Source organism: Tamandua tetradactyla, chromosome 25 (genome assembly GCF_023851605.1).
Source record: "Tamandua tetradactyla isolate mTamTet1 chromosome 25, mTamTet1.pri, whole genome shotgun sequence".
Taxonomy (NCBI): Eukaryota; Metazoa; Chordata; class Mammalia; order Pilosa; family Myrmecophagidae; genus Tamandua; species Tamandua tetradactyla.
The window spans coordinates 28,597,864-28,624,161 of NC_135351.1; the positions used below are offsets into that span (position 1 = coordinate 28,597,864).

The window sequence follows — 26,298 nt, forward strand, 5'->3', positions numbered from 1 at the left end:
ACCACACTGCCTTAACTTCATCTACAGCCTCATGATGGCTCTTGTTCACAGGTGATATGCTGCTACGAGCAGTATTTATCAAGAAAGTGCTTTTCAAACTTTTGAAACTTGTACCCAGAATAAGAAATACATATTATATGATTTTGAGAAGTACCCACACATACACCCCAGCATACACCCAAGACTGCATGCGTGTGTGCTATATACAACACTGATTTCACTGAAACAAAAGTTTCATGAAAGTGCTTCTATTTTCTGTCTGCAAGGCATTTGATTTTCTTTCCCGGTCTAGTTTCGTCTGTTATATTCAGATGCATACATACATATGCTCATTAAACTCTATTGCATTGATTTAACTACCTACCAATGGGTTGCAACCCTAGTTTGAAAAACTGCAATAAATTATGTGCATACCTGGATGGCTTGATGTAATCACCCCAAATTTTACAGCTTCTCGCCTTCTCTCCTTATTTCTTATCTCTAAATTCAATGAAGGGTATTTTTATCTCTGTATTTATATAACTGTATGAAGTCTAAGTCAGTGCACCTCCACCCTAATCCTGTGCCAATCACACTTTGCAAAGCAGGAGAATGTTTCATAATCTTCCTCTGCAAAGAGGAAAGAGGGGTATTATTTTTTTATTTGATGAAGATGCTAATATGACAAAAGGGAAGGAAGTGATATTTGTGCTTAAAATATGGTTTAGAGTGGGGCGGGAACACAAGAATAGAATTCCAGTAAAAGACAAGTGAAACTTACTTCTAGGTCCAACTCTTCCATTTAGCTAGTTGTTAGCTATCATCGTCATCATAATTGTCCAAGGTCATGCGTTGATTGGACTCCTTTATGAGCTGGACCTTGTTCTGGGTATTTTGTGCCTGTTATCTCAGGGAGTCTCCTGAAGGGTCTCCCCACTAGCTCCTGTTTCCCGAATCTGTAGCGTTGCTTTGGTTTCTGCCCCCCTTTTGAGCTCTAGTTGTCCTTTGATTATGAGAGCTGCTACCCCACTTCCTTTAAATAAAGTTATTTTTGCTTTAAATTCTCTTGCTTAATACCAAGAAAGAGCTGTAATGAAGACAGGTGGATCATTTAACCCTTCCTGGTTGATTTCCTCATCTGTGAAATAAAGGGATTGGAAATACCCATCTATTAGTTCTGGGATTTTTAGCTACAACTGGGTTCTAGTGACTTGCTTACAGACATGTTCAAAAAGAGGCTGGCTGGCCCAATGCTGGGAAAGCAGAAGTGTTGCTAGTAAGTTGAGTTGTTATGACTTTTGCAGTCTACAGTTATATGGTAGGATTTCTGTACTCTCTGGGCTACCACGACACTATTGTTTATTAGTTCATTTAAAACATAAATAGGAGAATGATGAGTAAGGAAGGTCCATTAACACATCCGCTGCATGCAAATCACTGGACCTTCTGCTCACTGCTTAGCCAGTGCTTCACCATGAGAGCTTCATGGGCCATCCTGATTCCTGGCCTGAGGTGCCCCATTCTACAAATTACGGTCATCCTACCATTTAAAGAGGGTCCATTTATATCTAAGTGTAGCTCCTAAAGTTCTGTCAGTTAAAAAATGATGCACCATCACAATGCCTTTAAAAATGCATTATTATGATACAATCAATGTGGCAAATCCTAGAGTTTTGTATCTGCTGGTGCCTTAAAAAGAGGATCTCCTGTGTAGTGACATGAAGAGTTGATGTTGTTTTGAAGAAGCCACATGTTCTTCAGCAGGGAAAACAATAGATAAGCTGATGTTTCTTTCCTGTTAGATAATGCTTTACAACTTGCAATAATGGTACTGCAGAAGAATGAAGTGATTGGGTCTGATAAGTGTGTGTAAACATTCCATTTCTGTACAACTGCAGAAATAACCACGTAAAAAGAAATGCATTTGCACAGTGTTTGAGTGCAAATAGATCTAAATAGAAAACTGAACTCTGGTGTGGCATCCTTGTCCTCCTATTGAGGAAGCATCTGTTATTCCAGGGAGATGGGAACCAAAAGGAGATTAATTCCTCCCAGCAGGTATTTTCTTGGCCCTCCCAGCAGGTATTTTCTTGGCACTTGCCATTTCCTAGAAGTCCCAACAAACCAAAGAATAGTGGATCCTGGGGTTGGGGGACGCCTTCACAGTGGACCTGTGTCATGAAATGAGAGTAGAGGAAGGGGGTAGAGACCTTAATCCCCTTATTTTAAGTTTGGGTAAAGTAAGGTCCACAGAGACTGTAACTTGTTCCTTCATTGTTTGGACACTTGGCAAATTTGAGGTCAAACCTAAAATCTGAAATATCTTAATTGTATGAAATTTATATGTTATAACTACAATGTACTGTTATATACATTTTATAATTATATAATAATTTCTAATATAGCAAGCACTGTATAGCACTTTTAGGCACAGGTACTCTTCTTAGCACTTTATGTAATAGTAACATCATGAAGTAAGTACTGCCATTTCTCCCATTTTAATGAGGAGGAAACTGAGGCACAGAGAAGGTTAAGTAACTTGTCCAAAATCACACAGATTTAAATAGTGAATTGAACTGGGATCAAATCCAGGCTACTGATCCCAGAGTTCATTCTCTAAACCGCTACATCAGGGGTCAGCGCATTTTTTCGTACAGCCAAATAGTAAATATTTCAGCTTTGCGAACCATAAAATCTCTGCCACACCTGCTCGACTTTGTTGTTGTAGAATGAAAATAGCAGAGACAATACGTATGCAAATATGTCCCAGTAAAACTTTTTAAAAGTAGGCATGGGGGCTGGATTTGGCCATGGCCTAGAATTTGCTGCCTTGTCACAGCGCACCCATTAATTACAGTGGGATAGTCACAGCCGCCTGTGAAATATGGTGATCCAATTTTTAAAGGAATCTGGGGCCAGAAGTGATGCATTTTTGTGTTGTCCTTTTGGGTGAAGTGTCCTCTTGCATTGGCCAGAGAGGATACCAGGCATCAGAGCCATGGACAGCAGGATGTTATGAGGCTCAGAGCCAGGAGAGACACCCTCCCCCGCCTCAACTTTCTGAGTGGCCTTGCATGAGCCCCTTAGCGTCTGTCACTCATAACTCTCGCACTGGTGATAATGGCCTTTGCCACCTGAGTCTCTCCCCCTCCTAAGAGTGTGGCTTGGATTAATGAGGCCTTGTCTGTAATGTACTTGGAGCTGGGAGTTTGGAAGAGGGGAAAAGTATTAAATGGCATTCATCATTTAGTTTGCTTGCAAATGAGAAAGTGCTTCAGGGCCCTAAGGCTGTTGCATGTTTGGCACGTAGAACCCAATTTTAAAGGAAAGTCACTCCTGGTAATCTGCCCGATAGAGTGTGAATTTTGTGGGCATGAATTTATGGATTGCCTCTGTAGTGGTAGGCTTTAGGCAACGGAGTTATTTAAGACGGCAAAACAGGTATTTATGTAGGTTTTAAATTAGCATGCAATGAGGGTGTTCCATAGCTGGCCTCGTTATATATATTGTCTCTGTAAGAAAATTTAGGTTTCTCTGCTAAGCCGTGAATCTTAGCGGTATGAGGGTTTTTATAAATGTTTCCAAGTGAAATTTTGAAGTTAAAAGTTGAATTAGTCAGCCTCACAGGGAACCAGGCTGCTGCTTGCATTTCAATGAAGGGGAGAGGAAATTCATTACCGAGTTTGAAAATGTGTTTTGCCTGCTAAGGCAGTGGTGGAAGAATGGGCCTTCCCCAGGGAGGTGGGAGGGAAGTTTTAGTTTACCCTTTGCAGTTAAGGTTCCTTGGTAAGGACATATACTCCCTTTGATGCATCCCCTCCCCTTTAAAGCAAAAACAAAAACAAAAAAACTCTGCAAGATAATTCTCTTCAGGGTCAAAAATATAAATTGAGCAGAAAATTTTAGCCCAAGAGATTTCTCAGAATCTTTGTGAGTTTGTTGTTGTTTGTTTTATTCTGATGACAGAAATTATTTAAAAATCTAATATGAGTGACCACTTCTCTTACTTTGGGAAGCTACTTTATTTTTTTTACTTTTTTGGGGGAAGCTACATTTTAAATGCATTATAAATACTTAATTTATAATGACACAGAGCTGGTATTTAGCAAAGACCAACTACATGCTAGGTGCTGGGCTAGGGCTTCCATCTGCATCTTCCTTAATCATCATAACTGTAACAGACCTGAAAAGGTCTGTTTGTTTTAGTTGTTTTGCAAATGAGCAAACAGGCAGAGAAAGCTTAGGTTAGCTAACTTAGCATCTAGAAAGTGGCAGAGCCATTAAGTCTCCCAAATAGTTAAGTATGGTGACCAACTGTCTGATTTACCCTGGGTGTGGTATTTTTATTGCCAAAGCTGGAAAAACACAAGCAAAACTGGAAGAGTTGGTCTTCCTACAAGGAAGATATTTGATATACCTCATACCAACGAGGTGCTCATTAGTGGAAAATACTTTGATAAATCAGAGAGTTTCCTGTGAGTGAGTGTGTGTGTGTTTCATTCTGCTAGGAGCTGTTTGTGTACACCATAGAATCTCAAAGGTCCCAAATCCTAGGGTAGTTGTGAAGCCAAATAGGAAACTTGGGAGACTGAGTTCATTGGGATTCCCAGATAAACATGGTCCCATTTTTTTGGTTCAACTTGAGTGGATGGAGCGACAAAGTACAAATCTTCTTGAAACTGTCGAATTTATAGTTTCATTCTTGCTTTAGAATAATGCTGTACTCTGGAAGATGCTAGGCTAAGTCATCTTTGGATGATTTCACCCATTCTGCCCTATCTCTGCACAAACTTTTAAGAAACAGTCGCTGTGCCTCTGGCACATCTGAAAAGGAGGCACATGAAGAGGGGAACTAACACAAAGCCCTGGTGGCTTTTCTGTGCTTCCTTCAAGTCTGGAATCTCTCATGGGTGTGTCTCTTTTAAAACAAATTATTTTGGCCAGTGACCTATTTCCTAAGGAAATGATTAGTAAATACTGTCTTTAAAGTATTTTTAAAGAAGGAAGTTGGCACACAGAATCCCAGCTTCTGAGTTCTCCTTGTTGTCAAGGTAAAGTCAGAATGACCATTAGAATCTTACATATCTGCATATGGTCAAGAGATTGACATTTACTCAAAAGATGAATCCATATGAATGTTCCAGGTCTTTCTTGCTTTTTTTGCTTTCTTGTAGGGAAGGCCAACCTGTTCCTTATGCTAGGGATTGCTGCCACATATTAGTTATTTTGGTGCATGTTTTGAAATTTGTTTTTAAGACTTATTAACTGGATTCACACAGGGGACCTTGTAATCACTTAATTACCCATGTACTCATTGAATAATAATAATACAACAATGTCACAAGGTGTCTCATTGTTTTTAGTTCATGTTTTGTTCACGATCCTCTGTGACTAAGTTACAAATAAAATAGTCCTTCCAGAATGTAGTATTTCTTCTGTGATTACATAAATAAAATGTAAGCTCTCAAATGATTAGCCATTAGCAGAGGTTGGGGGATGGAAGGGTAGAGTGAAGGCAGGAGAGGGTACCAGAGAAAGTAAGAGAGCCAGAGAGAGGGGTGGTGATGGGGGCAGCAGCAGCAGAGGAAAAGGTTTGAGGGGAGGTGAGGGCAGGGGCAGAGATCCTGGGAAATACACATAATCATGTAGAAAAATATAAGACAGAAACACATAGAGGCACACAGTTGGTGAGCGATAGAAACTTTGAGATGATCAGAGAGAGACAGATAAAGAGGGGCTCCTCCACTCTCGTAAAAGATATAATGCCCAAACATTCTGTATCCTACAGATGAGCCTTTTATCTCTGCTTCTCTCTGACTTTGCAGTTGAATGGCTTGTCTGTTTTACTAAGTTTTGAAAAAGTTCTGATTCTTAGAAAGGGGACATTTGAGGGCTGGTATAGGTAATTAAAAACACAGACTTTGGAGCTTGACCATCTGGGTTCGATCCCAACTCTACCTACTTGTGGGTGGCCTGGGTGAATTATGTAATCTCCCATTGTCTCTGTTTCTTCACTTTAAAACGGGGACAACAATAGTGCCTACCTCTGGGGTTTGCTTTGAGGGTTAAACAGGGTAACACAGGCAAACCTATTAGAACAGCATACCAGCAGGTATTGGCTGTTCTTCTATGTTATTACTACGACTGTGGTTGTCAAATGAACCGGGGTACTGTGGGGCCGATTTTCCTTTGAAAAATGTTCACATAGCTGCACATGTTTTTCTGAATACTGAAAAGGCTGTAAATTACTGTCTGGAGGATTTGGCTTTGAACCTAACAATACTAATCTGAGGATGGAATGAAAAATTAGTAGGCTGGGAGGGAGGAGACCTAGCGTCTAGTTGCAGGTCTGCCACTAACTAGCTGTGAGATGATGAGTTTCTCTGATCTTCTCAGGTTATTAACTAAGAGGGTTTTGGGTCTTGACCAAATGATATTGGGTCATTTCTTGCATGTGAGTTTAGAATTTGGCTATTATTTTACCTCTCTGCAGGGTTTTGTGGACTTACTTGGAAAGATTAAATGTTGGCCATAAAGAGTGTTCTGGAAGACAAGAAATGTGTGTGTTCGCTTAAAAAATAGGAAAGAGGGAGAAATGAAGAGAATAGGGTCTGTCTCCCTAAAGCTATGCTTGTGATCATGGCTGTCAGCCCCCCCCCTCCCCCCCTTTTATGTTCCTGTTCCCTTGGGGTGGGGGGTGGGGGATAGTGTTTGAAAAGGAGTCACATTCTGGAGCTGAACTGAACCAGAGAGTCAAGACATGCCGTGATGCATGGGTGTAGCTCAGAGAAACAAATCCTGATCTTTAAATTCAATCTTGGTAACCTGCTCCCTGGACCTAAGGAAATGGCAGTACAGACCAAACCTATCTCTGGGGCCCTTTTATCTCACTTTCTAAATTCTTCTTTATTGCTGTCATGCTGCTTCTGACTGCTGCGCTCTCCTGAACTTGTATGTCTATGCCACAAAATTACCTTTGGCTTTTTTTTCTAAAAGGCATCGGAACCCTTAATTCTGTGAGAACTGCTGTCTCAGGGATTGATAAATGGGGATGACTGATGAGCTGAACCCTCCGGGGGCACACTTGGATTTTAAAAGAGAATCTTTTAAATAATAAAGCAACTATTGGAGTGTTAGGGAAGACACTCCCGTAGCTGGGGAGCTTGTGGGCCCTTCCCCAGTCATGGGCCATCCTGAGCCATCCTTCCTACTTCCGCCCTAGGTGGCCTGCCATGGGGTGGAGTACAAGGAGGAGGGGTTGGAGAGTAACATGTAAACGTAGCCTAGTAATTGAGAACTCCGGCTTTGAAATACTGTTTCTGCCTTTGGTGATTATGTGACCAGGGGTGAGTTATATCCGTGAGTCTCAGTTTACTTACCTGTAAAATGGGGGCTATCGTAATATAGCACATGCCGTGAGGATTAAAATAAATGCAAGGTTGTTAGCCCATTCATGGCACCTAGGGCATGCGTGATAAATCCTCGGGGCTGGCTTCATGGGTGTGCAGCCTGTGCAGTCACACAAGGCATCCTGTTCAGAAGGGCCCTGCTGTTGGTTTAATGCTCTGTTGTCACCATCTTGAAATTTATTATTGTTTTTTAATGTGGGGCCTGCAAATTATGCCAGAAGTCTGGCTACTCTTGGACTACACTTAACCTCCACTCACTCATCTGGCTGTCCCTCTTACAGCCCAGTCCATCCCTCTTCTTTTTCTTTCATGTTGTTTCTCCACCCTGCACCAGGCCTTAATAAGGAAGACAGCTTATTCCTTAGGGAAAAAGAGTTGTCTTTTGGTTCACAGCATGTAGAATATTCAGATACAGATATCTTCTGTCGCCTATACTTTTAGAAGTAACTTTTTGATTTTCATTTTTTTAAACGACTTATTCCCATACACTGTATGGCCCATCCTGAGTATGCAATTGATAGTTCCCCGTATAATCAGTTATGTGTTCTCCACTGTGATCTATATGAGAACATTTCCTTTTTAGAAGTTACTTTGAACAGACTTTTAGAGCATGTCAGCTCTAAAGTCAAGTAGGGAGTCTGAAATTAGATAAAAACTGATCCTGTGAATAACCATGATTGAAGGCATGTGGATGAAATGTTTTAAAAGGAGCTGGGCCTTTTCCCACCCCCCTCCCCACTCTACCCATTATCAGACTTTCCAGCCAAAGCCAGGTTATTTCCCTTCATCATAAATACTCCTAAATTGAGCTATTTCCAACAGTGGTTACCTATGATGGTTCAGAGAAGGATATTATAGAAAATGCCATTTCTCTTTGGGGTTGAAAGATAGAGAGCCCCACGAAGCAGGCCACATGCCTATCCCCCATCCGCCTTCTGTGCGTGAGCAACTCACACTCTGGGATGAGTGGGTGAGGCTGTACCACCTTGGTCAAGTCCTTTATCAAGTTGGGGCCTCCATGTCCTTGTTTGTGGCTTCTAAGGTTTTCTTCAAATGCAGCCTGCTTAGTTGATTGCATATATATGATTTAGTAGACATGGATTCCATGAGAAGGGAGTCCTCCAACCAGGACCTGAGAGGCATTGAACCTTCTTTCTTTGTTGCAGAAGTTCACCAGGCCTTCCCTGGCCACCAAGTTGTAGGTGACACAGCCATCCCTTGAGAGCCATGGATATGGGATTCCTGCCCTAGGTTTGAACTAGGAGTTCAAATTATCTCCAGCCGCTTTATGTTCACCAGGGCTCCAGCTGAGCGTAGGGGACCTATTGGTGTGTGGGAACCCCATGGGTTCTCAGCCAAATATCAAATGTATATGTTCTCAGCCAAATATCAAAAACATAACTTCCATAAATGGTTCTTTCCCATGCTGAGAGCGCTTCTGCCACTGAGAAGCAAAGTTTGAGGACAATCTCTTGGAAGTATAGGCAATTTTTGCTGCCTCTGCATTATGTAAATGTTATCAGTGGCAGAGAATGGAAAGCAGGAGGGCAATTGTGGGTGGCAATTGTAATTTGGAAAGAGCAAATGAATACTTGGCCTTTTCATTAAGTCTGTGGTTGATATAGTAGAGCTCATGACTATATATAAGATGTATGTATTTTAATATCACAGAAACCTGTCTTGCTTACTCAACTAAAGTAAAATGTTGGTCCTTTGGGCTGTAGAATGACAGCTCATCTTGATTTCACAGGTGATTTGCTCAATATGGACCTCGATGCAGTGACTTTTAGAGTAAAACTTATTCTATAGGGCCAAGAAGCTATCCCGGTTCACCTATTCTTTCCTGACAGGAACCAAGCCTGGGCTCTTCAGGGAGCTACCTGTCCTCAGTATCTTTAAAGTCCCATAGGTAACACCAAAGCCCACCTTTCTTACTTTTTGGTATTTTTTTTGTGTGTTACAGGTGCTTACATCATGCCGAGCCTTCCTTGTAACCACACGGATCCCCACCAAGGTAAGTAATGATTAGGGTACTCCTTCTAACACACACACACACACACACACTCACACTCACACTCCTACACAACACACATTCACTCATCAATTGCTTAGACTTATGATTTAGGCTAGTATGTCCAGAGGTCTCTTGGCATATCCATATTATCCTTCCTTCTCCCCAGGAAACACCTAAAGGTTGTGATGAGGGACAGTTATTATGTGATGGAGCCTCAGCTCCCTCTCTGTGTGTGAAGGCATCCCAAGGAAAGTGATGCAGTATTTTATATTCCATATCTGAGCTTTGTGGATCCCAGTCATTTTTCTCTCCCAACTAGGGCATGATTTCCATTTTCTTCAAGTTTCATTCTTTGCTCTTCTAGGTTTGAAGAACTAGTGGCAGATTTTTCTAAGGCTTTATCAGGTGGGCAATAGTCTTCATAATTTAAAAGAGTACATTACCAGTAACAAAACCACCTTCACCCATTCTCCATGTCCTCTGGCGTTGCCTATGGAAAATTAACATGGTGCCACTTTGTTCTTTAAAATAACTATTTAAAATTTTTCATAAGATGTCCTTCATTATATGATGCAGATTTAAAATTTGAACTAATAGCTCATGCATTAGCACAATAAATGCCTCGTATTTTGTTTGTGCTGACAGAAAGCATTGATCATTATTTTTATAGGCTGTGGACCGAAATGGTAGCAGGGATTGGAAATTTTTTTCTATAAAGATTATGATAAATAACATTTATTGAGTTCTATTTAGTGCTTTCAGTCCTTAAAAGAATCGTAGAAGAACCTGAGGTAGGCTCTATTATTTCCCCATTTTATATACAAGTAGGTAAAAAGAGATTCAGTAACTTGCCTGAAGTCAAACTTCCAGTAATAAGAGGCAGATGCATGATTCTAATCAAGGGAGTCTGGCTCCAAAGACCCTGCTTAACTAAATTAATAAGTTATCTTCTATTTAAGTATAACTTATATACATGGTCTTATGTAATTAAAGTAACTTTATAGGTGAACTATTAGAAAATAGCTCAGAGATGCAAAGTATCTTATCTAAGACTCACAAGTGATGAGTGGGAGAAACAGGAATTAAATTTGCTATATCCTCCTCTTTTCTACTTTCCACTGAACTAAATTGCCTCCTTTGTCCACATGTGAAAATGAATAAGGTTTGGCAGATGCTTTCCTTCTTATTGTACTATAATGTTTAGGTTATGTCATAGTTTGCCAAGCTGCTATGAGAAATACCACGCAGTGGGTTGGCTTAAATAACAAGAATTTATTGGCTTATGGTTTCAGAGACTTGAAGTCCAAAATGAAGGTGTTGGGAAGGCAGTGATTTCTCCCCGAAGCGTAGTGTTTAGGCACTGGCTTGCCACAACACTTCGGGTTCTTGACTTGCGTTTCTGTCTCCCATCATATGGCGATTTCTCTGTCCCTGTATCTGTTCTTTTGGTTTCCACTGATTTCTGGCTTCTTCCTGTGTGGTCTTCTCAACTGACTCTGAATATCTTCTACTTATAAAGGACTCCAGTAATATAATATAGAGTCATGTTCACACATGATTTATACTTTTTTTTTTTTACATGGGCAGGCACCGGGAATCGAACCCGGGTCCTCTGGCATGGCAGGCAAGCATCCTTGCCTGCTGAGCCACCGTAGCCCGCCCAATTTATACTTTGAAAACAGCAGATTAAGATTAAGAAGGTGTGTTTTGCTGGGATACACGAATCAAACTACCACAGACTGCAGTGTTATTTCTTCATTTTCCTAGTCCTTTCTTTTTCTTTTTCTTTTTTTTTTTTGAAGGAAATTGTAGGTTTGCAGAAGAGACATGCAGAAAGTACAGAATTCCATATACCCTCGTTTACATACACAGGTTTCCCTCTTATGAGCGTTAATTTTGCATTACCGTGGGATCTTAGTCCTTTCCTGCTTCTTAAAATTGAACATTTAGTCCTTGTTTTGTGCATGCCTGCTATGTGCCCAAATGATGCTATAATTTTACATACAAGTGAAATGGACCTTTTAAGGCTTGCAGTCTAATGATTTGTATGGGGTGGGCCATGGTGGCTCAGCAGGTAAGAATGCTTGCCCGCCAAGCCCGAGGACCTGGGTTTGATTTCCGGTGCCTGCCCATGTAAAAAAAAAAAAAAGATAAGATAATGATTTGTATGTTTTTCACTGAACTTTAAGAAGATTCCAACCTGCTGTTTGTTAGTTATAGATTTAGGGTACCTGCTGCCCTTTTTCTTTGTGATCATACATCTGCTAAATCTTATAAAGCTTTTCTAAGGAATAAGTCTTATTCCACCCCTTTTGATAATATAAAGTGAATCTGTGTGCTTATAATGTGTTATAAATAAAATCAATTATTATGTAAATGAAACCAGAGTAAAATACATTAAAATACCTGAAGACAGGATATAAGAAAGTGAATTATGCATTATCCCACAGGTGAAAAATTAATTGCAGGAAGAAATTTGCTTGAGAAAATAGCCAAGCAGCCTATTGAATCGAGGTTCTTCAAGAATATGCTCACCCTAATTAAAAATGCCTTGATGTAGTAGTGTAATGGAAGGTAGATCACCTCTTGGGAAGTTGCCTGCTTCTCTCTGGCTGCTCCATTCTATCTTTGCCCTGGTGGTAGACCCCGCTTCCCCATGTGATGTATACAGCGTCTCATATCCAGCTGGGCAAGGGCGGTTTGCACATTGGTTCTGATTTCTGATATTGTCAGCATTCCGATTAAACAAGGGCCAATTTTCTTACACAGTGACCTGCCTGCAGGCTTTCCCCATAGAGAAGGCAAGTGCTCATATGCCAGCGTCAGCCTCAGTTAAGAAGCCAAACTAGTGTCAGAGATATAAATTTTCTGGGAGAATGATTATATTCAGAACAATAGTCTACAACAAATGATGATTATGACTGATTATGATTTTTTCTTTGGAGACTGATGAAACATTTTCCCTCTCTCTCTCTTTTTTTTTTTTTGGGTTGTTGTTGTGAAATATGCCACATCTACAGTAAGTACATGAAACAGGAATATATGTCTTAATGAATAATTACACAGAAAATACCTCTGTAGTCTCACCCAGATCAAGAAATAGAACTTTTGCATCCTGCCAGAGGCCCCAACTTTGCTTTGGAGTGGGTAATCATTAGAATTAGAGGAAGCTTCCAAGAGAAGCTGAGTTGAAAATTCTCTGGACATCAACCAGGCAGAAGAAGGGCCTTGCACTGGCCAGAGGTTTCGCATATGAAAAAGCTTAATGGGTTTGGGAAGCTGGAGGACACAGTGGTGGTGCAGGAGGCTGTGGAATGGAGGGAAATAGGTCAGAGGGGTCGCCAGGACCTTTGCCTTGCTGAAGGATTTCTGCTTGAACTGCTGTCTGCGAATTAGGGTAGTTGATGAAGGAGGGTCACGTAATCACAGTTAGATTTGCTCTGTTGCCTGTGGGATTGAGAGTGTCCTATTATGGTAGGGAGAGTGTGAGTGAGTTAGCTACTGAAAAAGATATTGATAGTCAGGACTAATCCCTTTCTTTTATTGAATCAACCACTCATATTTGTGGTTCTGTCTTAAAAATGCCTGTCTCTCAGTTCTTCAGTGTCTCCTGCATCTGTTTCAGCCTCCTAACTAGTCTTCCGGTCAGTGTCCATAAATCCAATCCAGTGTGTTCTTTAAACTACCTTTGAGGTGGTTCAGGGTGAGTGGAGGGTCTGAGGGTTAGGGGGACTAGGGAGAAAGGCCTGATAAAAATAGCTGTCGATGGGATTAAAGAGAATGATTTGAACCTTGCTGAGATGTCTCTACCTACCTCTTAGAGACTGCCCTCCTCATTATTAATAGTGATCCAGGATTCGTACTCTGATCACAGACTCATCCAGGCATCGCCTTATCGACTGCTGATACAGCACCACCCACTCCTTTCAGTTTCTGCAGTGTCCTAGTTCTTTCAGTGTTTCTGTGCCTTTGAAAGTCCTTTTCCTCTGCCTAGAATTCGTTTTCCACCCCTTCTTTGCTTGATAAGCTGGAAGTCATTCTTCAGGGCTTAGCTGAAATGCCACAAAGCTTTCCTGGCTTCCTCCAGAGGCGTATGCACAACCCCACCCAGCACATTGTTTATCCTAGTAATAGCCCACGTACAGTAGAAGTATCTTAATTCAACCTACACCTTCGCTCTCTGTGCCAAATTGACCAAAGCTACCCATCCCTATCCCAGATGATGCTGACTAATGCCCTTGTCAGCTGCATTTTCATAGTTTGCAGACAGAGAGAGGATGCCAATTTACACCTGCTCCCACCAATTGAATGGTTTGCCCACTGAGGATTGGTGGTTTATTCTCAAACCTGTTTATAGCAGTTAAATTATAGTAGCAAAATTAGTTAAAGATATTTCACATAGCAGTGAAATTTGAATGCAAAAAAAAATGTCTGTGAAAAGCTAAGTATTGTTAAACTTAAAAAAATTACTGTCTTGTTGAGGAGCAAATAACTTTTAAAGATGATAGGGAGGGGCATAAAAATCTAAAAGATTTATGCATTCAATTGCTTTGCTTCAAGGAAACTTTAATTGGAAATTGGATGTCCACGTTATAACTGTGGCTCATGGAGTAAAGACCATTTGGGGGGCCAGCCAGTGGGCTTAATGCAGATAAAAGACTGGCAATTTATGGGACTCTGCCAAATAAAAATATGTTTAAATTGAAATAAACTTAAGTAGATATGTATAATTTATAGATGATAATTCCCTGCTTTAAATGACTTTTCAAAACCCAACTAACTACAGATCTTGATGCGAACGTTTCTACTCTAAATGTTTAAACAGTACCTCCAATGTGACATTTAACTCTTGGAGGAGAAGGAGCACATCTCATTTCTCTTTCTGTTTCTAATGCTGTTAAATAGTAGGTGTTCTAGTTTGCTAGCTGCTGGAATGCGATATACCTGAAATGGAACGGCTTTTAAAAAGGGGAATTTAATAAGTAGCTAGTTTATAGTTCTAAGGTTGTGAAATTGTCCCGATTAAAACAGTTCTGTAGAAATGTCCAATCTAAGGCATTCAGGTAAAGATACCTTGGTTCAAGAAGGCCGATGATGTTCAGTGTTTCTCTCTCAGCTGGAAATGCACATGGCGAACATGGTGGAATCTGCTAGCTTTCTCTCCAGGACACTTGTTTCATGAAGCTCCCAGGGAGGCATTTTCCTTCTTCATCTCCAAAGGTCACTGGCTGGTAAACTCTGGTTTTTTCATTCTTCTGTTGCGGTTCTGCAACTCTCTCCTCATTCTCAAAAGGAACTCTCTCCAAAATGTCTCCTCTTTTATAGGATTCCAGTAAACCAATCAAGACCCATGTAGAATGAGTGGAGACACCTCTCCAAATCAAGCTTAATATCCACAATTGATTGAGTTGCATCTCCATGGAGATAACCTAATCAGGATTAGACCTATAGTACTGAATTGGGATTAGAAGAAACTGTTGCTCCCAGAAGATTGATTAGAATTAATTAATGGCTTTTCTAGGGTGCATAAATCCTTTCAAACCGGCACAGTAGGCCTTCATAAATGTCCTTTGGTTGCTAAGTGAATAATGAAAGGTCGCATCTTTTCTCTACCTCCAGTCTTTCTCACCATATCTTCTAGATATTTAGCTTGAGATTCTGTTTTCTTCTCAAAGATTTATCCCACCAATATATAATAGTAGAGTATACTGCCAGAGGGTAGCACCAAGTCCCTCGTGGGTTCAATTCTGGATGGGTTCTTTGGCCATTACATTTCTAGGTTTAATGTGACAGGGTAAAATGAGCTAATCCAACCTAGCCTCCTACTTGTCTTTAGTTGCATGCCCTGTGATTGGTTGCTGTAGTAGGTAGAAAGACTGAATCTTGGAGAATGATTAGTGGCCATTATCCAGGAAAATAGGGAAAAACAGAGATTGGAAATATTTTGTAGAGAAGTGCTGCTTACAGCAGAGGGATTATTGAAATAGAAATCGTATAAATATTTATGTGCAGAGAGAGGGGACTTGTAACTTATTTCTATTTTGTTTAGGCACAACTTAAAATTCCTAAATATCATTGAATTTTTATGGAAGCCAGCAGAAGGAATGATCTCTCCAGTGAATGATCAGAGCCTAACACAAGGAGATAAAGGTTTAGAAAGAAGTGAAAACAAACATTAATTTCATCCTGATGTAATTTTTTCAAAGCACAATTTTGAAGGAAAGAGAGAAAAGCATATTGAGTTGGTTTACTTCACACATTAATTTCTCAGTGAATAAATACTGTAGAAGTACAAAAACTTTCAATTGGGTTTGACCCCTCATGAAATTTGAGAATTCAGACATGCAACTTCCTTTCATACCTTTACTAAAGTGAGTAATACTTTTTCTGAAATGGTATGATAAATCAAGATCATGTCTTATTGAATGAATGGAGATATTAAACCACCCTACTTTCAGGAGATGCCCAGTATCTTATTTGCTCTTGGACTGTCTTTAATTATAACATGCTTTCTGTTGAATTATATGTTTTAAAATCCTCATTACAGGTCTTTCTCCCCCATCCTTTCCCCTTCCTCTCAATTGCAGCTCGAGTTAACCTTCAGCTACCTGGAGATTCAGGGCGTCACCTGCAGCAAGCCAGCTCTGGTGAGTGTGAGCAGCAAAAAGATCTGTTTGTCAAATGCAAGGTCATAACCTTTCTTGAATTCTTGGAACAGTGAAACGTCTATTTTTGTTTCACTCTTTAAAGGTTCATTGAGACACTGTAGAAAGACAGGGTAATCTTTCTTAAAGCAGATTCCGGGAAATGGGAGAATCAGAATGAGAGACTCAACAGTGACTTTGTGGGTGGGGTCAAGAACTTGTCTGGATGAGGAAGACACATTCCCCATAGCTCAGTGTGAAAAGAACTAATTAGCTCTTATGTTAAATGGCAGCATAAATGTAGTGTGACTGCTCCTTAGGGATTTTTAACCAACATTTAAAGGCATTTGCCCAGAATAGAGTGTAGATGCCTATCATTTTGGTTTACTCTTATTTCTTCAAATGCATATATAATCATGTCACTCCCCTGCCTTTAAAACTCTTGGATGACTCTTGATTTTCTTAGGATAAAATTCTAAATCCATTCCATGATCTACAAGATCCTGTAGCTTTGGGCCTGCTGTCTTGTCTCCACTATGCTCTAGTCCTATTGGTCTTTGAGTTCTTCAGAGTCACTGAGTCCTTTCCCATCTCCACCCTTGGTGGGTGGTGCTTCCTGGGCCTGAACTGCTCTTTTGGTTTCCTTTCTCTAGTCTGTGCTACTCCTCCCTCCTCCTTTATTTGTATAACCCCTACTCATCTTTCAGTCTTGACTTAGATGTATTTCCTTAGGGATATCTATCTTCCTTGATGCCCTAGAACTAGGTGAGGCATTCCTGATACACAGTCATGATGCTTGCTTTGTGTCTAATTCTACTACTGATCTATTTTAAGTGTAAATAAGGATTGATTGGGGAGATTTTTTAATTACAGATTTCAGGGCTGCACCCCACAGTGCTTTTTTTGTTTGTTTTCTCTCTCCCTTTCCCCTCCCCTATTGGAGACATCCCCCCTTGCCCCAACTGGGAGCTGCTGGCCAAGCAGAAATGTACAACAGGTTTTAACACTAAAACTTATCAAACCAGTACCACAGTCAAGATACTCAGCATGTCTGTCACCCCCAGGTTTACTCCCTGTACCCACATGAACTCTCCCTCTTGGTCCTGTCTGCCCCCCATCCCCAGTCATCTGCAGCTAATACCGATTTGCTTTCTGTTGCTATAGACTAGTTTGCAGTTTTATAATTTTATGTAGATGGACTCATACACTGGACACGCTTTTCTGGCTTCTTTCAGTCAGTTTAATTATTTTGAGGTTGGTTTATCTTGTTGTATGTATCAATAGTTGATTCCTTTTTATTGGTGAGTAGTAGTCCATTTTATGGCTGTCTCACCATTTATCATTTCACCTATTGATGGACATTTGGGTTGTTTCTAGTTTTTGCCTTACAAATAAATTTACTATGGACATTTATGTTCTTTGATTGGACATATGCTTTAATTTCTCATTGTTAAATACCTAGGTGTGGGATACTGGCATATTATATGGCAGCATTGTTCAGCTGTTTTAGAAACTGCTATTTTACATTCCCACTGTTAGTGTATGGAAAATAGCTTGGTGTTATTGATTTTCTCCATTGTTTTTCTGTTTTCATTGATTCTTAGTTTGGTCTTTCTTATTTCCTTTCTTCTGCTTACTTTGTGTTTTAGTTTTTGAAATTATAAAAAAGTGGGTGTGCGAGTATGTATATATGTGTGGTGTTTGTTGATAACTATCCTAGAAGAAAATGTCAATAATCGACACTTCGTGTTGATTGGTATTACATACAAATCTTTGGCAGTTTTCGATAATTTATCCTAGGGCAATGTTTATCCTATGTGTTTATTAGAACTGGAGTTGGGAAGAAAAATTATAGTGCCATATGTTTGTCCAAATGGCCAAACATGTGCAAGAGTGAATGATCATTCATGAATAATAATATGGCCAATATCTTTTTTGCTGGTCCTTGTTCATGGATTTTTGTCTTATGATTTGGGAGTTTGGGTAAGGAGAAAAGGGTATTAGTAAAATGTTAATGCCAAAATTATTTTCAAAATAGGAGCTAACTGAGATTTAATTATGAGAAAGGATGCTAATGCAAAAAAAGACCAGTTTTTGTTTGTTTGTTTGTTTTTTGCATGGGCAGGCACCTGGAATCGACTCCGGGTCTCCAGCATGGCAGGTGAGAACTCTGCCACTGAGCCACCATGGCCCACCCACAAGACCAGTTTTCACAACTGGCTGCTAAAATTGGTTTTGTCATACTTTTTATGCCCTTTTATATGCCCATCAGTTAGAGGAACTGGATATAAAGGTGTCCACCCACTTCATTCCTGTACAGCAGTTCCATCATTGCAAATACAAGAATATCTTTACAACATTACTTCAACATAACTTTGCCCTGTGGTATGAACGTTGGAGATGAATTTATGGTGAAGTAGTGGTCCTCTTAGATAAAGGGCTAGCAATTCAGAGACTGACAATACCAGTAGTCTAGTGATTCAAAGTGTGGTGTGTTTCAGAATTAACTGTAGTGCTTTTCTTTTTTTTTTTGCATGGGCAGGCTCCTGAAATTGAACCCAGGTCTCCAGCATGGCAGACGAGAATTCTGCCACTGAGCCATTGTGCACCGCCCCCTGTGTGCTTTTTAAAAATACGGATGCCTTCAGCGTTACTCTCTCCCTGTCCTATCATCCCCCCAAAATACGCAGCAGATACGTAACCGTTAGGAATCATTTGGTCAATGCTTGTTCTTTCAGCAAGCAATCTCTTTGAATCAGCTACTCTAAGGTAGTCAAAATCTAGTAACCCATGCAGCCTGAGGACCCCTGAAATCTCTAGTTTCAGAGTTCTATTATGTAAAGTCATAAGGATGATAGCGTTTACCTGTGGCATGCAAAAAATCTGGCTTTGATTAGGAAATTCTTCTCTAATGGTCTCTGGATCACATTCATAATTTTGTCATTGTTATTTTATCATAATTTAATCTAAGCATGTAAATCCAAAGAAAATACCTGGGTCACATAATTCTATTGGGTATGAGTGAGAGTGAATGTGATAGCTAGTTAGTGAAATGTGACTTTATTTCGGTTTTCTTCCTTCTTATGGAAATGTGGGAAACCTTTGTCTTATTTTACAGGCTCTTGGTCTCAATGCCCTTGTGGTCAGTATATTGAAGGCAGCACTCATATCGTTTTATAGTGATAGAATTTTGGGGCCATTTCTTCTACAATTGAAAACTGCCATGATTTTTCTTTAATTATAAGGTTAATTATTTGCTGTCATAGAGTGATGTTGGAAAATACTGGCTGTTTCTGTAAAAGGGAAAAAACCTCACAGATCTGTTGGCTGAGGTTTAGTACAAATAAAAAAATGCTGCCATTAAACTTTAGAGAGCTTGTTCTACCTTATAAAAAGAAGTGGGATGGGGATGGGAATCTGAGTTTTATAAGGCAACGAGGGCTTAGATCTCTGATTATTTTTCACATGTGTGTTGGAAGTTACTGGAAATGTTCTGCTAGGAATCCAAATAAAGAGCATTTCAAACATTCTTCCCAACTGAAATAGGAGGGAAAGGAATATTGATAGGAAGCTCTTTTTTTTATGATGAAATGATTTACTGTGTTGCTCCTGCCTCCATTGCTTTGTTAACTTCTTTATATTCTGCAAAGATGGGGACATATTATGCAGGGCTGTTTGAGTGCTTTCATATAAAGTTGAATTTGAAGACCTTATTTCTTCTCCCACCTGTCACTTTCCTTCTTTCTGTCACTCTATTGAATCCTGTGCAATTAAGGATAATTAGGTGTTAAGATTAAGTGGAATTTGAATAAGCTAATTACTGATTACTTACACCCAAACTGTGAACTGAATAGATGCACTAGATGTGAAGAATATAGAAATAACTCTTGGTAAAAAATATAATTGACCAAAGTGGCAAGGTTGGGAGTGGGATGTAGAACAGAGACTAGTCCACATCACAAAATATCTGCCGTTTTAAAACATGCTTGTGCATAAGTGCGTGCATATCAAACAGATGAGTCCAACTGGAAAAAAAGCTCTCTAGTCTTAGGTTAGACACACCACTGAGGGATCTAGAGATCTGGCATTAAGCACTTCCAGTGACAATAATGATTCTTGGATCCTTTCTTTTGGGAAATATCTCTTGGATCTTAAATCACATCCTGTCCTATTGTCAGCTTCTAGAAGACTAGTGCAGCCTTTGCCTAGAAAATGTCAAAGGCTGTGTCATTAATTTCTTGAGGAAAATACAAAATTTTTTCTTCTTCTGAGTGTCTATAAATTTATTGTTGTTTTGCATTTGAATCTAGCTCTTCCCCTTAGTAGCTGTGAACTTGGTCCTATTACTTAGTCTGTTTAGACCTCAGTTTCCATATCTATAAAAGATGGGTATAAAAATGGTGCTATAAATAAGTGCATAAGCACAATCTGGCTCATAATATATGTGCTGTGTTACTGCCATCAGTATTTATTATACATAATTTCCCTTGCTGCTCATCATTGTGCTAGCTAGTATGGTCTTCCAAGGACTATTGATAGACTTCTCGAGATGTAAGGAACTGTGTTTTTAGCTTAGAGAAAGCTAGGTATTTGTTCTTAAACATGGGGCCTATTAACTGGCACAGAGGTTGAATTTGTTAAATACTTTTTGACAGGTTCTTCTAGAGGTACTCATAGAAATGGTAAAGTTTTAAAGACTTACCATTTGTCTTTTTCCTTTCTTTTCTTTTAAAAAAAAGGTTGTGGCACAATATAGGATCTGAAACACCTGAGTGGAAAAGGGTTGCAGGACCCTCAGGAAGTCCAAGGCTGCACAGATACAGTGATGGGAGGTGGCAGGATGTTGCATGGGGTGGCAGTAGGAGTGTTTGTGAATGACAGCACTGCCTGGAGAGTCTGGTTTAGGCTTCCACATGGTCATGATTGGGATGGAAGGTGCCACTAGGGGAAGCTGGTTGACCCCGTGGGGACCAGGAAGGCCTGCAGTCGAAGGTGATTATGCAATACCCACTGCAAAAGAAGCCATAGAGGACCAGCTTTGAACATCATCAACTTACCCAGAGTGGGGAATCACAGCCTGAGGGACCTCTTTTGGAGATCCAGGTGCCTCAAGGACTCTTTAGGGCCTTAGCAATAAGCAGGCACCTCAAGGACTCTTTAGGGACTAAGGAATAAGCAGGAAGTCCTGAAGGATACCTGGGACCTTTGTGAGTCAGGCTCAGGGCCTATTGAATTTATGAAACTAAAAATATTGGCACTTTTCAACCCTTGAATGATCATGCAGTTACTTGCATCCCTTATGTTATGAGTTGCTGGCTGTTACTCTAGTTACATATAGGAGATCCTGTAGGACATATTGAACTTTGAGATATCAGCCTCAGTTTCCTTCACATGAATGATGAAAGGATAGTATTTCTCTTCTGAGTTTTCTTCTGAGTGGTCCAAGCTCCACTTGTCCCTCAAAGCCTGATCACAGAGAGGTCCTCTTCTTGAGTCCTTACTTATTGCTAATCAGAGATTTTGTCTTTTATTTTTTTATCCTCAAACGTATGAGCCCCACCTCTCTGTTTCTGTACCCTGAATTTTCTGTGTCTCAGACCTCTTTGAGATGTGTCCTCTTTGCAAAACCAGGGTTTTCCTAAGCCTTGCAATGATTTTGCATGTGTATATTGAGGTGGGGGATTGGCACAAAGCACTTCTTTCCACCAGGAGGCCAGGCTTAAAATGGGATACCCCATTTATGACAGTTCTTATATCAATAAAAAAATAACAATGGTAAGAAAATGCCTACTCAAACACTTCATCCTAACTCTGAATAATCAAGAGTTGGAATGTGACACAGGATCGATGTGGCACTTATGTATTTCTGGTTTGTCCATGAACCAATATGGCTGTGACCCTGCAGTGTAACATTCCTTATTTATGTGAGGATCTAATTATTTGTTATGAGTATCAGTATTAATGCTGATCTTTCTTTTTTTTTAATTAGAGAAGTTTTTAAGTTGCAGATTTATAGACCATCATGTATAAAATACAGAATTCCCATGTACCGCCCTATAATTAACACCTTGCATTGGTGTGGAGTATTTATTAAAATTGATGAAAGCACATTTTTGTACTTGTACTGGTAAGTATAGACCATGGTTTAACTTAGGGGTCACTGTATGTGTTTGTAGTTCATTGTCATTTTCTTTGGTCTTGGGATTTTGACAAATAAATTGCATTACTTTTCCTTTTAACATAAATACTTCAAAAGACTTAAATGAGTATTATTATTTAATTTGGCTAATTTTGAGAAAAAGCTAAAGCAAAATCTAAAAGCCGCTTTTTAGATTGATATAACGCAATGAATTGGTTAATTGCATACTAAGCATAGTTCTCTCATCACATTTTTACACAAATTAAGTGACATCAGGAAGTAGATGTGTGAGGATATTTAATGCAGTGATAATCTAAATAGACTGAATTTTACGTGTGTATTTTGAGATGTAAGTTAGTGGTATTTTTTGTTAAGTGATTGGAGTTGCTTCCTCTTATTTGGAATTTTTCCACAATTAACCTACTGACCCTTTTGTGAGCTGCCCTTTTTCAGGTTGATTTTATATTTATTTATAGGATTAATTGTATGACTTTAATCTCAAGATTTTCGGAGTACGTTTTGGACATCTCCAGCAATTCATTATGGACATGAGTCTTTGCCTAGCACTGAACCTAGTGCTAAACATATTACTCTGGTCTCTCAATCAATAATCCTTTCCAAGCATTCCTTCTTCTTAGAACTTCTTAGAAAGGTTGAAACTCTTATAAGCATTTGATTTTCCTTTTTGTTAACTGGGCAGATTTTAAAATTTCATTTAAACATCTCATAACATTGCTTGTTTTTTAAACCTCTTTTTTTCCAATGGTAACTATCAGATTGCCCTTAGGTACTCATTGGAGGAGGTTTACACAATAGCAGCGAGGCAACAAGAGTGCCAAAGATTGACAAAATCTTTTCAGAAGAAGTCATGTCAGAATATGGAAATTTCACCCTATCTCTCATAGCGGGTATATTTGAACTCCCCAGTTTGGCCCTTAGAAATGCTTGCTTCAGTTCTGGATGTTTCTGCCATCTCCTCCTACCTTCACCTAAACAATCCTTTGAGTCTTGTAACTAAGAGTAGTATTTTAAGAAATTTTTTTTTTGTAAAGCTTATGTGTTATTGGTGTATCTCTGTGAAAATATATAGTTTGCATTATTTAAAATTAAAAACTGAAGCTATTGGACTGAGTACTAAGCAGTGCCCGCCCTGGTTCTTGCAGATGGTTGTAGAAACTGAAAAGTGCAGCATCTCCATGAAGATGGCGTCCTCTGAGGATGTCAGTGAAGTCCTGGCTCACGTCGGCACCTGCCTACGCAAGATATTTCCTGGACTCTCTCCAGTGTGAGTTCCCCCAGGGAAGGGTGTTTTCCCTCAAAATGGCAAATGAGGAAATGAAGTTTGCTTGCCTTTCGCCCCTTCACTTAGTTCCCTCTCTTCCTTCCTTCTCTTCAACATGAAATATCAAATCCCCAACTCAAGCCGTTGTGTTTGATGTCTGAGGCTTTCCTCAGGCTGTGGTTTACTCTTTACTTGAAAGAGCTTAAACCATGAAGGGATCTGGCGATCTTTTAACCCTGAACACGAGACTAAAGCAGAAACCTTTTTTAATGTAACTTCAGATTTACCCTGATGTGAATTTCACTCACAGCTACTAGCACAGTGCCAGGGGCTAATGCTTTGTATAAAGGCATTGCATATAGTATTAATGAAGAATCAGAGCTCTTCATTTTCCTTTTCAGTAAAAAGAAGCTTAAAAACCTAACCACAAAAATTAGCCTCTTTTCTTTTCTCTTAATTTTCTAAAATACTCATTAGGAATATTCGTAAGTTCTGTCCATACATACCTTTGTATTGTCTTTGGTAAGCCATGTTAAATCAGGATGATGCACTTGGGTAACGGAATTGATAGATAGGGAAAGGGGGGGTTGTTGGAATGGGGAATTATATTGGCTAAGAAGAAAAGGCAGAGAGATGTTTATGTCAGAAAGCTCCCTAAAATAATAGTTGATGATGAAATTACCTTCCTGATAGCATAAATGAAACGGAGTGTGGAAATCTTTTCCTTCTCCCACTGCCTTCCCAGCCCCCTGTGGGTGTATGCCGCAGGCAGCCACGTCTGGGCTGGTTCGCTGTGCACCTTGCTTGGTGGGGGCCGGAAGGGGACTTGGGGGATTGTTGCCCATCATGGAACATGTCTCTAAAATGCTTCCCTTACAAAGGAAGAGGCAAAGCATCAGGAAAACCTCCCTGTGGTGTCTTTTGAGCTTTTTGAATACCTGAAAGTGGCTCAGTAGGGAAAGGAACTTCCTTTCAATCTCTTTGGCTTTAGAACCTGCTCAGTTCTCTTTGCAGCTCATTATTTGGTTCTCTCTTTTCTTCACTTCACAGCTGGTAAAGACAGCACAAGGGGGAAGTAGCTCTGCACGTTCTGGTTGTTCATATAGGGCTTCCTCCTTTGTGAAGATGAAGTCGCTCTGGTTTTATCATTAGTTAGCAAAACCTACAGCTCATTTTCTGTACACTGCATTTCAGTAACGTAACTTTGTACATGTGTTTCCTTATACAGTCTTCCCTTTCGTTTTAGATTAGCACTGAAGAAATGAGAAAATTATTAAGCGCTGTCTTATTTAGCAAGGACTTAAAATACCCTGAAAGTATAAGATACTTCAGGGCAACATTTAGAATCTGTTTTTTTTTATAAGCGTGGGTTTATTTATTTAGTATTCTAAGAACTTTTGGGAATTACTTTTATATTTGGTTTGGATACTTCAGTTTTTTTCTCCCCAGAGAAAATTGAGTAAAAATAGTACTTTCACTTATATCTTCCAGGCCACAAATACTAAGCAGCAAGTATTAATCTGTTAATTAAATAATCTGTTTCTAGACAGGCAGGTACTACATAGAAGCTGGTTTCTAAATCCATGTTCTCCACTTCACCCTCATCTTTATTTCCCTTCTCCCAGCACCTCACACTCAGTATGTCCCAAGTGAACTCTTCATTCTTTTTTTCCTCTAAAACCTGCCCACATTCTGTATTCTATCTCAATGGCTATCATTTACATAGTCTCCCAAGTTAAAAGCTAAATCACTTTGATCTCTTGTTCCTTATACTCATATCTGATCAGTTGGTAAACTGTTTTCGTTTGATCTTAGTATCTCTTGGTCTGGCCCTTTTTCTTTCTTCTCATTTTTACCACCTTAGTTCAGACCTTCGTAATTTTCACAATCCCACATCTTTCTACCTAGTCTTCCTGTCTCTAGTTCTTCCCCTCGTAAGCCAGTCTGTCCTTGAACACACCAGGTTCTGTCATATTTTCTGTGCCCTCATGTGGGTTCCTAATCCTGATAAACACCCGCTTCAAAAGACATGGTTCAAGTATCTTCTCATCTATGAAGACTTTCCTTATCTCTTTAGGCTGCTTCATTCATGTTTGCATAGAATTCTGTAATCACTTCCTGCCCTAGCACACGTCACATGGGGTTATCTTTATTAGTGTATATGTTTATACGTTCACTGAGTATTATTGAGTTTCTGCTGTATGCTAGACAGAATACTGTGGACGATCCCTGTCCACATGGAACTTACATTTTAACAGGAAGAAGCAGACACCCATAAAGGAAATAAGTAAATGAAGAAATTGTAAAATGTAATAATAAAAGATAAAGATCTGGTCTGGAAAGGTCTCTCTGAGGCCAGGAAACTTGAATGGCCTAATAATTGATTGAATGGAAGAAAAGAAGCCAGCCATATAGTGGGGGTGCTCGGCCTAAAGGCTTCAGCTCATGTTATTTCCTTGAAAAAGGCTGCAGTCTTTGAGGAACTGAAAGATAACAGGTATGACTAAGGTATAGTGAGGAGTAAAGATGGAATGGTGCAACGTGGGGCTGCAGACACAGGCCAGTTTGTGCAGAACCTCATGGTAAAGAGTTTGAAATATTTCAGTGGGAAGCTGCCGTAAAATTTTAAACAAGGATGTGACATGACTCCTGTGTATTTTATACAAGCTTTTTTTGGCTGCTTGAGAGGGGTTGGAAAGGGGCAAGAGTAGAAGTGGAAGGGTAATTTGAACACTTGTAATAAATCTAGGCGAGAGGTGACTGTCACCTGGAGTGAGGTGACATTAGAGATGGAAAGGGAGGTTGTACACAAGATTTATTCTGGATATAGG

The 26,298-nt window shown here is 39.7% G+C and overlaps 1 protein-coding gene across 4 annotated transcripts in view; it reads left to right on the forward strand.

Moving 5' to 3' along the window:
* The window catches only part of CARMIL1 (capping protein regulator and myosin 1 linker 1), a 338,321-nt gene that overhangs the window by 124,836 nt on the left and 187,187 nt on the right, over positions 1-26,298 (forward strand). For all 4 annotated transcript variants that reach the window (XM_077143786.1, XM_077143787.1, XM_077143789.1 and 1 more), the window contains exons 3-5: positions 9,352-9,402; positions 15,990-16,049; positions 23,349-23,470. In XM_077143786.1, coding sequence (XP_076999901.1) covers positions 9,352-9,402; positions 15,990-16,049; positions 23,349-23,470 — 233 coding nt within the window. The remainder of the gene's footprint in view (positions 1-9,351; positions 9,403-15,989; positions 16,050-23,348; positions 23,471-26,298) is intronic.